This window comes from Chlorocebus sabaeus, chromosome 9 (genome assembly GCF_047675955.1).
Source record: "Chlorocebus sabaeus isolate Y175 chromosome 9, mChlSab1.0.hap1, whole genome shotgun sequence".
Lineage (NCBI taxonomy): Eukaryota > Metazoa > Chordata > Mammalia > Primates > Cercopithecidae > Chlorocebus > Chlorocebus sabaeus.
The window spans coordinates 35,054,692-35,069,944 of record NC_132912.1 but is presented as its reverse complement, the minus strand read 5'-3'; the positions used below and the strand labels follow the sequence as shown (position 1 = coordinate 35,069,944).

The 15,253-nt window shown below is 37.4% G+C and overlaps 1 protein-coding gene across 3 annotated transcripts in view; it reads right to left on the bottom strand.

Annotated features, from left to right (window-relative positions):
* Positions 1-9,980: 9,980 nt before the first annotated feature.
* ITGB1 (integrin subunit beta 1) overlaps positions 9,981-15,253 on the bottom strand; it is a 57,126-nt gene continuing 51,853 nt past the window's right edge. For all 3 annotated transcript variants that reach the window (XR_012093905.1, XM_008002752.3, XM_037986504.2), the window contains exon 16: positions 9,981-11,220. Coding sequence is in view for 2 of the 3 variants with exons in the window: in XM_008002752.3 (XP_008000943.1) it covers positions 11,155-11,220 (66 nt within the window). In the remaining variant the exon portion in view is untranslated. The remainder of the gene's footprint in view (positions 11,221-15,253) is intronic.

Sequence of the window (15,253 nt, the reverse complement as noted above, 5' to 3'; positions counted from 1 at the left end):
TTTCAAATGAAAGATATCAGCACTTAAGCATATGCTCATGCTTAACAAATTTCAAATTAGAGGACAGTTAACAAATTTCAAATTAAAAGACAGTGATGAGGCTGCCATCATGTTTAAAATTAAGAAAATTAAAGTGAAGATAGTGATTTGATGATCCTAATTCTTTGTATACAAAAATATTATTTCCAAGAACTAGGCAAGCATAAGTGCATCTGTGTCCATTCATTCTTTCTCCAATATGATTCATTTAAAATACCCCTTCCCCTTTCATTGATAATGGAAATATATACCCAACTCATTTAGTTAGAATGAAAATTTTGGAGTTTTTGAACCTCACCAAGCCCTGATTTCTGTGCTTGCGTTTTCATTTCCTCCCCACCAAACTATGTCATAGACACTTGTTATGAAGAGATAAATGTGAACACATTAAGGTTTCTTGTTACCAAGCCACAGAGACTAGGATGGTAATAAGAAAGTGAAACCTGTGTAGCAAGAAAGCCACAGCCTTTGCTCTATTTTATTATTGGGTTAATCAGGAAAACAGGTTCTGATGCAGGACCGTTTGGATTTCCCAGTAACGACAGTTCAGTATTTGTGATGAAGCTACTCTGAGGTTTTCTTACTATTATACTTTGAAATAATAAGAAGTGTACGTTTCTCTTGTAATAAAAATGTATATGGACAGCAAGGGAACTAGGACAGCTAAGGCAATTTTGAAAAACAAGAATGCCATCTCTACTTTAACACTTACTACATACCTAATAAATTCCACATGGGATTGGCAAATGGATAGACTTATTATTCAATGGGACAGAACAGTCTCAATCAAACAAATATGCTCAACTGATGTTTGAAAATACGCAAAAGCAATTCATGAGAGGAAAGCCAGCCTCTCCCTCAAATGGGCAACTGGACATCCATAGGCAAAATAAACAAAAGCCAAATAACCAAACCTTGACCTAGACACCTGTCTTGGGCCATTCAGGCTGCTATAACAAAATGCCATGAAGTGGGTGGCCTATAAACAACAGAAATGTATTTCTCACAGTTCTGGAGGCTGAGAAGTCCAAGATCCAGGCACTGTCACATTGGGTGTCTGCCAAGGACCCATTTCCAGGTTCATAGACACTGTGATCCTCTGTTTCCTTGCTGTGTCCTCAGATGATGGAAGGGACAAACAAGCTCCCTCAGTCCTCTTTAATAAGGGCATTAATCCCATTCCTGAGGGCTCTGCCATCACCCAAAATGCGTTCCATATCCAATGAGCAGCTGCCTGGCCTGCAGGACAATCTGTGGTTAACGAGCCCCAGGACAGGACACATCCTCAACCTGGCTTCCAGCCCTTACCAGATGGGGATAAGATTTAAAAAAAAAAAGAAGTATAATAACAGATAAAGCCCAGGACAAACTAGAAAACTTCAGGAGTGTATTTGTGGCACTGGAATTTCAAGGAGTTGAGGACATCATTACATCTTTCAATTAAACTAGTTACTTGGGACCTATCAGGGACATGAAAGTTCTATTCAGTGTCTTTTTCGAGAGCCAAGGTGGTGTATTCTAAGAAGTAAAACATATGCCTTGGGTGTTATTAGTAACATGTTAACTCTGAAGGGAACAAGGAATATCCTAGCAAGGTCTTACATTTTGACCTTAGTCTGTGTGGAGATATGTGATTTTGATTTAATGCTTTGGGGGTCTGTGATGCAAGAGATTCCTGGAGGGTTTGTTTGATGTGAAGGGGACAGTTTTCAGATTTACAATAAATATGAAGATGAAGCCAGCTGTTGACCAGGACATCCCGTGCTAAGATGACTGCCTGAAGTTTCGACCAGTGGTGGTTTTGGGGTCCTGTCCTTTTTTAGGGATATCCTGGCTAAGGGATGGAAAACAACAGCTTTCCATAAGCTTCACCAAGGATGATTAGCGGTGACGTTTGCATGGTCTACGACTCCCATTACTGTTCACTCCGTTAACCCCACGGGGCTTCCCAGGCAGTCAGGGAGTCTAGGGGAGGAATGAGCTCCTGGTATTTGGCAAGGGACTTGGGCCAGAGGAAGCTGCCCACTCCGGCAGGTGGAAGTATCAGGGGGCCCAGGTTTTGCTCCATCCTGCCTTAAGGAGGCCTAGGTAGCTGTGCCAACCTTGTGGGCTGCAGTTTCCACGACCCAAAGCATAAGGGGCAGCTAGGTCTGGAGGGTGAAAGGCTCAAGGACTCTCAGTCTCCCATTTCCAAGACAGCCCAGTAGGCAGCGGTCCTTTGTTGTTCCAATGGTGGATACCAGGGGGCTAAGGGGGTAATATCTTATATCAGAAGCTCCAGGCAACTAATGGCCATCCTAAATAGTCCAAAGGCTCCAGGAGGCATTGCAAAAGGCTGCCAAAGCTTCTCCAGTGGAGTTTTTTGAGGCCATTCACAGGAGTGTCTAATGACTTTAAAGTAAAATTTGTAAATGAGGAATACAATTCCACTAGAACTCAAAAGTACTAAAGTACTTTAAAGTATTACATGAATTTCCTGGAGGAGGACATCCTCCCTGTGCTCCTGGAGAAGGGGGATGATGCTAAGATCTCGTCTGCAAAGGTCATATGCGATAACAGAGCCAGGGAGACCTCCTAGGCGGTCTGAAAAGCTGCACTGGGTCCCTGCAGAAGGGGAGGTAAACTGAAGCTGAGAGAGGCAATGGAAATGAGCACTAAACAGAACCGTCAGCCAAACCCTTAAGAGCAAAGGATTTACCAGGTAACTGAATAAAATTAGCAATTTAAATGAATTAGGTATTGACTATGGCGGGCCTAATGGATGGGACCACAGCATTAAGGTTGCAGTAATCCATCATCATGAGGTGCCCTTTCTATGTGTGTGTGTGTGTGTGTGTGTGTGTGTGTGTGTGTGTGTGTATATGTATGTATGTTTTTCAGATTTGGGAACGGAAAAATTGGGCTGTTGAAAGCAGCAGTGAGGATAATCACCTCTTTATTAGGTTTTATAGAATTAGTTTTAATCATTGAATGCCTTGTTTCAACTTACATTGGGTCACATAAATTATCTTAACTGGAGGTTCACAGGGTTGCATTTTAACCAAGTTTTTAAGTGCCGAAGACTTAATTATTATTTATTGTGTCAGACCTTCCATCTATGCCCAATGTAGTATATTTTACATCAATAGATATATGACTATGGAAAACTTAGGCAAGGCTACAGTTAAAGTGAGGCATAGTCATTTTTAAAAATTTCATATGTAGTTATCTTCTCAGGCTTATGGGAACAGTGGAATTTAGTGGAATCCCCCGGCTTATAATTTGAGCGTCCAGCTCATTAAGTTCATGAATTATTTTCAATTAGTGCATATTAACATTGTTAAAGTTAGAACCTATGTTGTAGAAGTATAAAAGTCAATCAGTGCCCTTTGTTAAATTCTTCAGTATATAAATATATTAATTTTAAATTTCTAACTGGATTTGATTATATTAAAACCGTAATGAGGTACCACTTCACACTTACTAGGATGGTTCTAATTTTTAAAAAGCGGAAAGTAAGTGTTGGCCAGCATAGAAATCAGAAACCAGAATGCACTGCTGGTGGGAATGTAGTTTAGTTTATTATATATTTACATCAAAATATTATCTATAAACATATTATTTTTTACTTTCTCCTGCATCCAGAGGTTTGTTCGTAAATCAATAGGTGATCTGAGGCTAGCATTATGTTTGCTACACTGGCGTTTGCTTAGTCCTTGAAGTTCCTCTCTTTTTCCCACTTTTGACTTGTAGCTAGCTGCCTAATCCGACATTCTCTTTTTCTTTCCCATTTTTTTCTTTCCTATTTTTCTTTCATTTGTTTTTGGTTTCTAGCCTCCTGAAGCTCAAGTTTTCTTAGTCTCTGGTTGATAAGAGCAACCGAGGGAGGCGGGAAGTGGGTACTCTCTGGTATGGCTGCTCCGACCCCAAGATAATCAGTCCCTTTTTTTCCTTTTAAGTAAAATCTTTAGAATAAATTGCAATCTAGGTGACTACAAACTTTTGGTCCTTTTCCTCTCTTTGGATGTTTTACCTGACAAGCCCCTGCAGGACCAAGTAGCCCCCTGTTGCTTTGTCCTTTCAGATTGTTACCTAAAAAAACTAGGGAGGGTACTGGCCTTGCAGGCAGCTGCTTCCCTTTCCAGGGTGTCCCACTTGACCTCTGAGGGTCAGAGGGAAGAGGAGCAGAAGGAACGTGGCAGCGAGGGAAGTGCCTACCTCAGCACTGCCTCCTCCAGGGCACCATGAGGATTCAGGTGTCTGAGTCAGGGCTGGGCAACTGGATCCTTTCACTGCTCCCAAGTCACCCCTACAGTGAAGCCCAGTAACACCCTCTCCAACCATAACTAAGGGGAAATCTTGACTCCCCTGGAGCCTGTTGCTTGTATCCAGTTTATTAGTTTTTGGTGTTGTTGTATTAAATTGTTTGAATATACAATCTGTGCATTCACTTGTCGATGGACATTGGGTTGTTTCCAATTATTGGCTATTATAAACAGACTTGCTAGGAACACTGTGTAACAATTCTTTGTGTGGACACTTGTTTTCACTTCACTTGGGTAAATGCTCAAAAGTAGAATGGCTGACTCAAATGTTAAGTCATATGTTTAACTTTTCAAGAACTGCCAACTTGTTTTCCAAAGTGGTTGCACTAGTCCACATTCTCAGTAACGCTAAATCACAGTGCCAGTTGTTCCATGTCCTTGGAAACCACTTAAATTACAGCCATTCTAGTGAGTGTCTAATGGCATCTCATGATTTTGTCTTTCCATTTGCTTGTTTTTTTGCCATTCATCTTCTCCGGTGGAGCATCTGTTCAAATATTTTGCCCAGTTTAAATCTTTTAGGGGGGTCTTATTCTTGTTTTAGACTCTTAAGTGATCTTTATGTGTTCTAGAAGTCCTTTATCAGACAATATGCTTTGCTAATATTTTCCCCACTATGTCTTGCCTTTTTTTTTTTTTTTTTTTTTCTTTTGCAATTAAAGCCACTTTGTTTCAGTGGCATTAATTACCTTCACAATGTTATGTGACCATTGCCACTATTTCCAAAATTTTTAACTATCCCAAACAGAACTCTACAGCCATTAGCAATAACTTCCCACTTCCACCACCCCCCCAGCACCTAGTAATTGCTGCTCTGTCTGTAGGGAACTTACCTATTCAAAGTATTTCATGTAAGTGGAACATGTATTTGTCCTTTTGTGTCTATTTATTTCACTTAGCATAACATCTGCAAGGTTCATCATGTTGGATGTATCAAAACTCTATTCCTTTCATGGCTGTATAATATGCCACTGTCCCATATATGATGCATTTTCTTCATCCATTCACTTTTCAATGGACATCTGGGTTGTTTCCAAGTTTTGGCTACTGTGAATAATGCTGCAATTAATACGAGCATATAAGTATCTGTTCAAGCCCCTACTTTCTTTTGACTATACATCTAAAAGTATAAATGAAGGGTCATATGGTAATTTTATGTTTAGCTCTGAGGGAGTGCTGAACTGTTTTCCACAGTGATTGTACCACTTTACATTCCCACCAGCAGTGCATTCTGGTTTCTGATTTCTATGCTTGCCAACACTTACTTTCCACTTTTTAAAAAGTGGAGCCATCGTAGTGTGAAGTGGTACCTCATTACGGTTTTAATTTGCATTGCCCTGATGACTAATGATTCTGAGTCTCTTTTCAAAATATGTTAGCCATTCATGTATCTTCATTAGAGAAATTAGTAATGCTCTGCCCATTTTTAATTGGACTTTTTGTTAAATTGTAGTTCTTTATATATTCTGGTATTAATCCCTTATCAGATATATAATTTACAAGTATTTTCTCCCATTCTGTAGGTTGCCTTACTTTTTTTGATAATGTCCTTTGATGCACAAATATTTTTAATTTTGTGCATAAAAATTTTTTAATTTTAATTTTGATGGAGTCCAATTTATCTTTTGTTATTCATGCTTTTGGTGTCTTAAGAACCCTTTGGCAAATTAAAGGTCATGAAGTACACCCCTATGTTTCTTCTAAAAGTCTGATGGTTTCAGCTCTTATATTTAGATATGTCACTGATCCATTTGGAGTAAATATTTGTATATGGTGTGAGTTAGGGCTCTGAATTCACTCTTTTGCTTGTGGAAATCCAGTTATTCCAGCATCATCTGTTGAAAAGATTTTTCTTTCCTCATTGAACAAACTTGGAAACCTTGTCAAAAATCATTTGGTCACAGGTGTATGGTTTAGACAACTCCTGAGTTGTAAAAGGAAAGAGAGAAACAGAGATGTTACGTAACTATAGTATGTTTGTTACTGAGGGGAATGACCCAGAAGAGGGGAAAACTGATGATGCAGGAGAGGAGAGAACTGCTTGTCTTAGCAGGCAATAGGTGATGGAGTTTGGAAGAGGAATACAAGTGGAAGGTCTGGCGTTGGAGAGTTTATCTAGAAAAACTGGCAGAAAGGCCAGTATGTCACTGCAGATGCTAATAGGTAGGTGGGCACGGTAGCAAATTACAGAAATGAATCCATCTACTCAACAAATACTTATTGGTTGCTTACACCTTACTTTGTGACAGATATTGTTCTAAGGATACAATTGGTATTTTCAGCCATTTAAACTTTAGCCATTCTAATTGGTATCTAATGATATCTCACTGTGACTTTAATTTGCATTTCCATTTTTTTTTCTTTTCTGATTTTTTTGCCATTGATCTTCTCTGGTGAAGTATCTGTTCTGTTCTGAGGGTTCTCTGGTGAACCCTTATACATTGCTGGTGGGAATGTAAAATGGTGCAGCCACTGTGGAAAACAGTTTGGCAGTTCCTCAAAGAGCAAAACATGATTACTGTATGATCCAGTGAATCTACTTTTAGGCATATAAAGAACTGAAGGTATGAACTTGAACAGATACTTATATGCCAATATTTATTGCAATATTATTCGTAAGAGCCAAAAGGTGGAAACACCCCAAGTGTCCACTGAAAAATGAATGGATAAATATGCTATACACAGGCAATGGAATATTTAGCCACAAAAGGAGTGTAGTTCTGATACATGCTACAATATGGATGGACCTTGAAAATGTTCTGCGAAGTGAAGTATGCAGACACAGTGAATCAAAACACAGGTCCCTGTGCTCATGGAGCTACCACATTTAAGGATAAGAAAGCAATACCAAACACAAAGGACTATGGCAGGCTTGAGGATCTGAAAGTTGAACTGGACTGTGGATGTTTGGGCAGCACCATCAAATTTATGTTTAAAATGGCTGCTAGGGGGCCCGTCAGTGGTTACTGTAGAAAACCTGAAGGTTTCTTTACCTCCCACGAATAGTTTTGGTCAGTAAGCAACATTAGTGTAAGTTTTCACATGTCAAGTCAATATATCAACTACTGCAGATAAAAGTGAAGACAAATGTGTCTTCTGTAAACTTGCAGTAAAGCAATGGATTAAATTCTGGGATTTAAATCTTCTGAATAATGTTTCCTCTCTCAAACTGATCCATAAGTAAATTGTTTATATGTCCGTCTGTTTTAGAAACCAGAATAAGTAGAAAGTCAAATAAAATTTATTATCACTGATGACTTTTTATGGAAACTCTATACCCTCAAAAATTTAAAATCTTAATTAAAAGCCTAGTGAAGACTTAACTGTAGAAGCAAATGAAGATAAGAATTGCCACATCAGTGAACTTAATACTTGTCTCATGGTTCTCCTACCATTTTTGTACTCTAAAGGTTCACACTTAGATGACATACCACCCTCAGAGCAGTGGAGACTTGATGGGCTACTTTATCTAGACCTAAACCACCTTGAAAATCTGCTCCCACTCATCACTCAGAAGTCACTTCCACCTATCCCTAAATTCTCAGAAGAATCCTGAGTCATGAGAGAAATTCTAAAGAGCCAGTGAAGGATCTTTACAGGTTGAAAAGGAGTCCTGAGGAGATACTCATTTTGTTTCTGAACTTCTTTGAGCATATCAGATCAGAAATATCTAGGCCTTAATGAAGTCATCTTTCACAGTGACACGGATGGAGCTGGAGGCCATCACCCTAAGTGAAGTAATTCAGAAACAGAAAATCAACTATCACACGTTCTCACTCGTAAGTGGAAGCTAAACAATGGGTACACATGGACATATAGAGGGAAAGAACAGACTCCCGGGACTCCAAAAGAGAGAGGGTAGTAAGAGGGTGAAAGGTGGAAAATTACCTATTGACTATCATGTCCACTACTAAGGTGATGGGTACACTAGTAGCCATTATGCAGCATGTCCATGTTAACACACCTGCACACATGTACCCCTGGAATCTATAAAAATGAACGTTTAAAAAATGTAAACATTAAGCCCCCAAGGGATAAAGACAAATGGCTTCTACTTCAGGTTCTCTCTCAAACTGCAGCGGGCAACAGAAAGGAAAAATTCCAGGTGAAAACAAAAAGCTGACCACAGGTGACTTTTTAAGTGGTATTATGAACTGTTCTTGTGGCTCAAGGTCTTACCTGGGTGTCTGTATTAAGTAAATTCATAAAGTAAGACTGGAAAAGAGTAAGAAAACTTTGTAAAATGTCATGGAATCACTACTGTAAAATATGCCACTATTTGACATTAGCCAAATAATGTACTCATGATACTTAATATTTTGTAAATTTCTATAGTATAAATGGAAAAAAATTCTGATTGTTATTTTGCTTCCTGGACTCTTGCTTTTTGGAAAGTGTTTCACTGGAGATCAAAAAGTACTGTTGCTGGGAAAATAAATATTTTAGTGATGAAGTTCTATGCGGCTTCAGTCAAAGCATCTCAATGTGTGGTGTGTATATCTACATATAGATAGATATACTATTATCAATTTCTCAGACTATATTTTGAAATTGCCAGTTTCAAGCCTAGAATTACTCAAATGTCAAACTGAGTCATCCAATTTAAGTATTTTAGGATCTTACGGTCAGCATGAGAAATAAACTTGTATGCAATTCCTCCAACTTCCAACAAAGGGATTCCTATAGTTAGAAAATCTTTTTGTCTGCTATACATTATAATATAAAATCTAAAAATTCACCATCTTCCAGCCTCCAGCATGTGTTTGGGAATAAAAAAAATATGTACATATAGAAGATATGCTTTGTTACTTTGTTCTAATATGTTTTTAAAATACCATTATAAGAGCAGAGTTCTGGAGCAGAAATATGCAATTCAACTTTACTGACTATGCCTAAGGCAGGGAAATGAATTGAGTGGAATTGTGGATGGTGGTAAACAAGATGAAACAGGGCGACAGAGAATAATAAATATAATGTTTTGATGGATCTTATAAACTATTAGTAAAAATGTGTAATTCTCACCTCAAAGATGCTTTAAGCTACGAAACACATTTAAATGGAGTAACTAAAAGAAGATCAATTAACAGGATGTGAAGGGATTGTATAAACGTGAGAGGCTAGCAAGGCTGAAACCTTTTCTCCTCCAAATATTTCTGACATTTGTTGTATGCTTAAGAAAGGAGCATATATTTCTTCTAATAAGCTTTACACAAGTAGTTCTGATGGATATATCCTTTCAAACATAAACCAAAGCCAAATAAAAGTAAAATTTTTCCTAAATTTTCTTATCAGAAAAGTTAACAATCCCCTATCTTAAATAAACTGATACAATTTCCAGCACCTACTAATGGCTCTAAGATGTTCATAAATTTAATTCTGCTTAATGTTGGGATGAAATCTGTCTCCCAGCACAGCAGCATAAGGATCTATCCACCATTATTCAGAGAGCCCAAGGACAGTCTTCAAGTCTCTATTTTACCATACCATTCTCCTTATGTTCCTAGTACATTTTTTTAAAGAATTATGTTTTAGCTTCATAAGTGAACTACCCACCAACCAGAAATGCTTTTCCTCAACTTCTTTAATCTATAAAAATTTCATGCACACAACCTGATAAAATACATCAGAGTCAAGACATCCGATTTAAGTATTTTAGGCATATTTAATAAATAACTTCAGTAAATAGCACTGTAAAAAGTGAACTGTTAAAACTAAAGGCACTTAAAACAAGAATGTGACTAGTATGAAACAAGACGGGCAACTCAAATAGTGAGAAGTAAACATACAGTGGTCTGCTATGGCACTAATTCGAAGTAAGACTCGCATAGGTGAGAGCTGTTGCATAGCCACGGCACAACTTCACATGTTCATTAAAAAGGCAAATTGACCGCTAAAACTTCAAAGAAAAAGTACTCATAAAAAAAGTCTTACCCCAAAATTGCAAACAAATACATTAAAAGATTAGAAGAGGTGATAAAAAGCACCAGACATTAAACAAAATAAAAATAATAAAATAAAATAAATTCAACTCGAAAGGTCCCCATTCAGCAAATACTTTGCAAAGTATGGCCTTTATGTAAATAGTGCTAAATCAAGGATTTTTTAGCAGAAAATTGCTCGGTTCTTATACCTAAGGCTTGAATTTGTAAAGTGAAGGCATAAAAGTTACCAAACATTAAGTAACTCTTAAAATGGCACACAGGTTTTAAAGCTATTGGTTCTTTCTTCCTACTCTCTGAATTTTTCCCACGGCCTGTGGAGATCAACTATTTCAAACCTATTTTACACCAGCAACTCTAAATGTACTTGTCTTTCAGATATGTCATCAGTCATGTCTAACAGGCAAATAGCAAAATAACAGATTTAAAACAATCCTTAACTAGCTAGCAGGACATTTACTTTGGATTCTGCGTAACTGCAAACTGACATATTTGTAAAGCTAAAAATCAGTTTTAATACATGATTAACAGAAACTCTCATCATGCTCATTAACTATTGCCCTTTCAATCACTGTAGAAATATCACTTAATCCAATAAGCTTGATTTCAATAGTCCAGGAAGAAAAGGTCAAAAAGGCACAATGTGACCTTAGCTGACAAGAATAACCATCCTGTCTCAAGTCTTTTGTCAGTCCCTGGCATGAATTACATTATTTTCAAAATAATAAAACATTTTAAAAATTATACATATTGTACATTTTCAAAACCTGCACATGAGCCAAACCATGGCAATATTGCCCTAAAGCTACCTAACTGTGACTATGGAAATTGCTACTTTGCATTCAGTGTTGTGGGATTTGCACAGGCGGTACTCATTTTCCCTCATACTTCGGATTGACCACAGTTGTCACGGCACTCTTATAAATAGGATTTTCACCCTAAAAAAAAAAAAAAAAGAAAAATTATCACTCTACTAAAATTATATAGAATAATTTTTATAAATCAAGACTAAAAGTTGTAATCATCTTAAGAAGTCATTTCTATTTTATTTGTCCAGATATCACAGTTGTTTTAAAGGTATTAATAATGGCTTATATAAAAATAGAAAATGGAAGCTTTGCTTTACAAGTCTAATGATGTCCCTATCTGGTGCTATTTCATTCTTGAGTCCTTCCCTCCATTGAAGGCTTAAGAATGTTCTCTATGGCACAGAATGTACTGTCATCGTGGATTCTCTCCTTTGAATTAGTTTGTAATGCCTGCCTTAAGGAAGCATGAACTCTGCTGCCATCACTGCCTGATTCTTATCCCTTTATTGTGAACAGAAGGCGCCTGCTAATCAAAACGGGAATCCTTGGCTTTCACTGCTGGGAGGGAGGTGTGCTTCTGGGGTCTCCTACAGAAGTTACTAATTTAGAGGGTAAGGCTGCCATTGTGTCATGGACAGCACTGTGCCCCACCAAGTCACACTGCCAAATTTGCTTAGAATGTTAGGTAATTACCATTCCTTATGAAATAGTTGTTATTCTTCAATATCATATTGGTGAAATGTCCTATTGCAATGCTATAATTTAGTAAACAATACTGAAATCAAGGCTAGCAAGCAGGCTCCAAGCCATAAACACAAGAGATCTTTCAAGATCCAAAAATATACTGACAGTGATCTTTTCAGCAGAAAATAACATATCACCGTATCACCATTTTCCTTAAAAATTCTCTTTTACTGCAAGTGCTACATGTAAATACTTGCTATAGCATTCTTTTTTCTCCTGTTCTTATAAATTGAAAGCAGGCTTGAAAGCCAAGTGAGAAGTGTGACCAAATAACACTTTAGCAGAGCAAATTACAGTGAGTACAAATCAAAAATACTTGTTAACTACCAGGAAAATTTTTTTTCAGGAAAAAATTAAGATTTTGGAATGTTGTTCAGTTTTATATCTCACTATAGAACCAACTGCAGGTGATTTTTAAAAAAATAGAAAGCATCTCAAAACATTTTTTGATCTAAAAGTAAATTTTGTTTTTAAATTTTATTCACACTTCATTGCAGACTGTATCTGGATCTGCCTTTTGGTGCCACAATTTCTGCCCTCAAGGAAGGTATAGTTTGGTGGGTGAGAGACATGAAAATAAGGCACTCTGATAAAGTTTACAATAGAGTTATGAACATAATCTGGGAATGGTATAAGAAAAAAGTTATCAACTTTAAGAAGATTAAGGAGATTTTCATTGTGAAATTGACTATAGATAAATTATTGGCTGGTAAACAGAAATCTATGCAAGGTCAAGGTGTAGGGAAAAGAATGGGACATTTAAATAGAAATATATATAGTTCAGAAGCTTTTAGAGTTAGGGGAGGGCGGGCGCAGTGGCTCATGCCTGTAATCCCAGAACTTTGAGAGGCCGAGGTTGGTGGATCACTTGAGGTCAGGAGTTTGAGATCAGCCGGGACAACATGGTGAAACCCTGTCTCTACTAAAAGTACAAAACTTAGCTGGGTGTGGTGGCGTGTGCCTGTAATCCCAGCTACTCGGGAGGCTGGGGTAGGGGAATCACTTGAACCCGGGAGGCGGAGATTGCAGTGAGCCGAGATCGCAGCACTGCACTCCAGCCTGGCCAAAAGAGCAAGACTCCCATCTCAAAAAAAAAAAAAAAAAAAAAAAAATGAGTTAAGGGGGCATATGTTTTGAGGTGAGGAGACAAAGGAAGAACGGCCCTAGAAGCCTTGCTATGAAGTCTGACCTTCATCCTGTAGGTATCCCATACCACCAAGGGAAAAATGTAGCATATAAAAGGCTGGGTCCCGCAAGACACCAAATAAACCTCTGTGATTTCAGCTCAGCAGCTCATGTGATACCAATCAGAACCTGACAACATGCCTCAGTCCTCATCACTCCCCCTCCTCAAAATACACCTTGAATGGTTGCTGCAGAAACATGGACAAGCTCAGGATCCCTCAAACAGCATATGATGTGGATGACAAAACTGTGTACATCAAACTCTCAGCTCTAGTCCCAACTGAAGCTAATACATTATACAGTTGTGAGAGCAGACATTTCAAAATGGGGGTCAGGAAACTGGATTCTAGCAACTACCATCTTAAAAAGCCAGAGTGCAAATAAATTACACTCCACATTTATATCCTATCTGATTTGAGGCTAAGTGCTATGCATTCCTTCAAATATGTTAGGAAAATAAATTACCATCTAAGTTTCTTAAAAATAATATATTTGCTAAATCTAGTATTTAATACTCAAGAATTATAAGGGAAGGACAAAAAAAAAAAAAAAAAAGAAAACAAAAAATAAAAAAAGCCCTATACAGATGAGTCCAAAGTATAATTTATATGGAAGAACTTACCTTTGGAGAAAAATCTGTCTTGTCATATATACAAACATTTGTATTTATTATTTCAAAGTCCATTCAAACAAAAGTTTAACATGCAAGGTTAGAGGTAAAATTAAGCTCACTATCTGCATTAGGCATCATTTTAAATGAAGGTGAACTAAAATAATTCAGATTAGTTTCCATCATTCAGAGTGCACCACCCCCCCCCCCCCACCCCAATAAAATCCACATCAAGAGAACAGGGTTATATTATGAAAGGAAGACCTCAAGCTCAATAAAATGTCATCTTTGTGCTCACTGTGGAATGGCTGACAGTGGTAGCTACAGAACCATTTCTATAATGTATTAAATATGTAATGCAGAACTGTGGGAGATTTGGGATCCACATTTAAACCCGCATAGAGCAGATGAGGACAGACCCACTTTTTTTAACCCACTCCAACAGTTAGAAGCTGGTAATGTGACATGTTCTTTTTAATGTTCCTACATGGTAGTCTGGTGCCAAAGTAATTAGTGCCTACCCATTATTTCAAAAAGTTTAATGATGTAATTGACTGGCAAACCTTGGTCCGTATCAGAAAAGTTTTTTACAATCCGTCGTGTAATTTCTTGATGCTCCTTCATTTATTTCAATTGTTAATTTCTACTTTTTCTTGAGAAAACATCTCTTAAAATAATCTGTAGCCATCAAATTGCCTGGACTTCAATAATACATAGAGAAATTTTTACCAAACTTTTGCTTCTTGAATTACATAAAATGCTTATTTTAGCAACATTTTAGCCATATATACATTATAAACATTAAGTTTAAGTAACATTTACTCATAATTTCCTTCAAAATACAATTAAAGGTACAGCAAGGGTGAAAATTTCACCTCAGTAGGTCAGAAATTTTTTCTCCTGCGAGAAATAACCACACGAAATTGTCAACATTTGCCTATTTTTGACCTACAACTAAAGAAAATAATATCTATTTAAAAAAAAAAAAAGCCTGGCAATGTCATTGGCTAATCAGTTTTCCTCTAAAAATGACTTTCTGTAAAGTACTAAGTGAGAACGAGAAAAATGTGTTGTCTCAGACTAACACAAATTTGTACCAACCTGCTCGTATGTTAATTTGAATATAATTTTCTGCCAACAAATTTAAGTTTAAAAAGTCTTACGATCTACTTAGAAATAAAAATCTGACAAGTTAATGATTTCTAATGTTATCAGTACTTCCTATGTCACTTGTAACTATTAAACATTCCTGTCCTTTAAGCTCTTATTCATGATCAGTTTGTAAGCACACTCTCAACAGTCAATAAGCACAACTGCAGCACTGGGTTCCATGTATTAAAGTGATGTCCCTAATATGATGTTTGCCAACGGCAGCAGTGTTAACTCTGACAGAGTAACAACAAATTGTAAAAAGGCTGTAAATCTCTATAAAGAGTGATCTACCTCTTCCTAACCAGGTAACAGGAACTTCTGAAGATACATAACTGCTACGAAGTACAATGTCGTAGACAAGAACATGGACTCTGGAGCCCAACTGCCTGGGTTCAAATTTCAGCTCTCTGACTGACTAGCCATGGGAACTCGGTCAAGTTACATAACCCTTATGTGTCTCCGTTTTCTCAT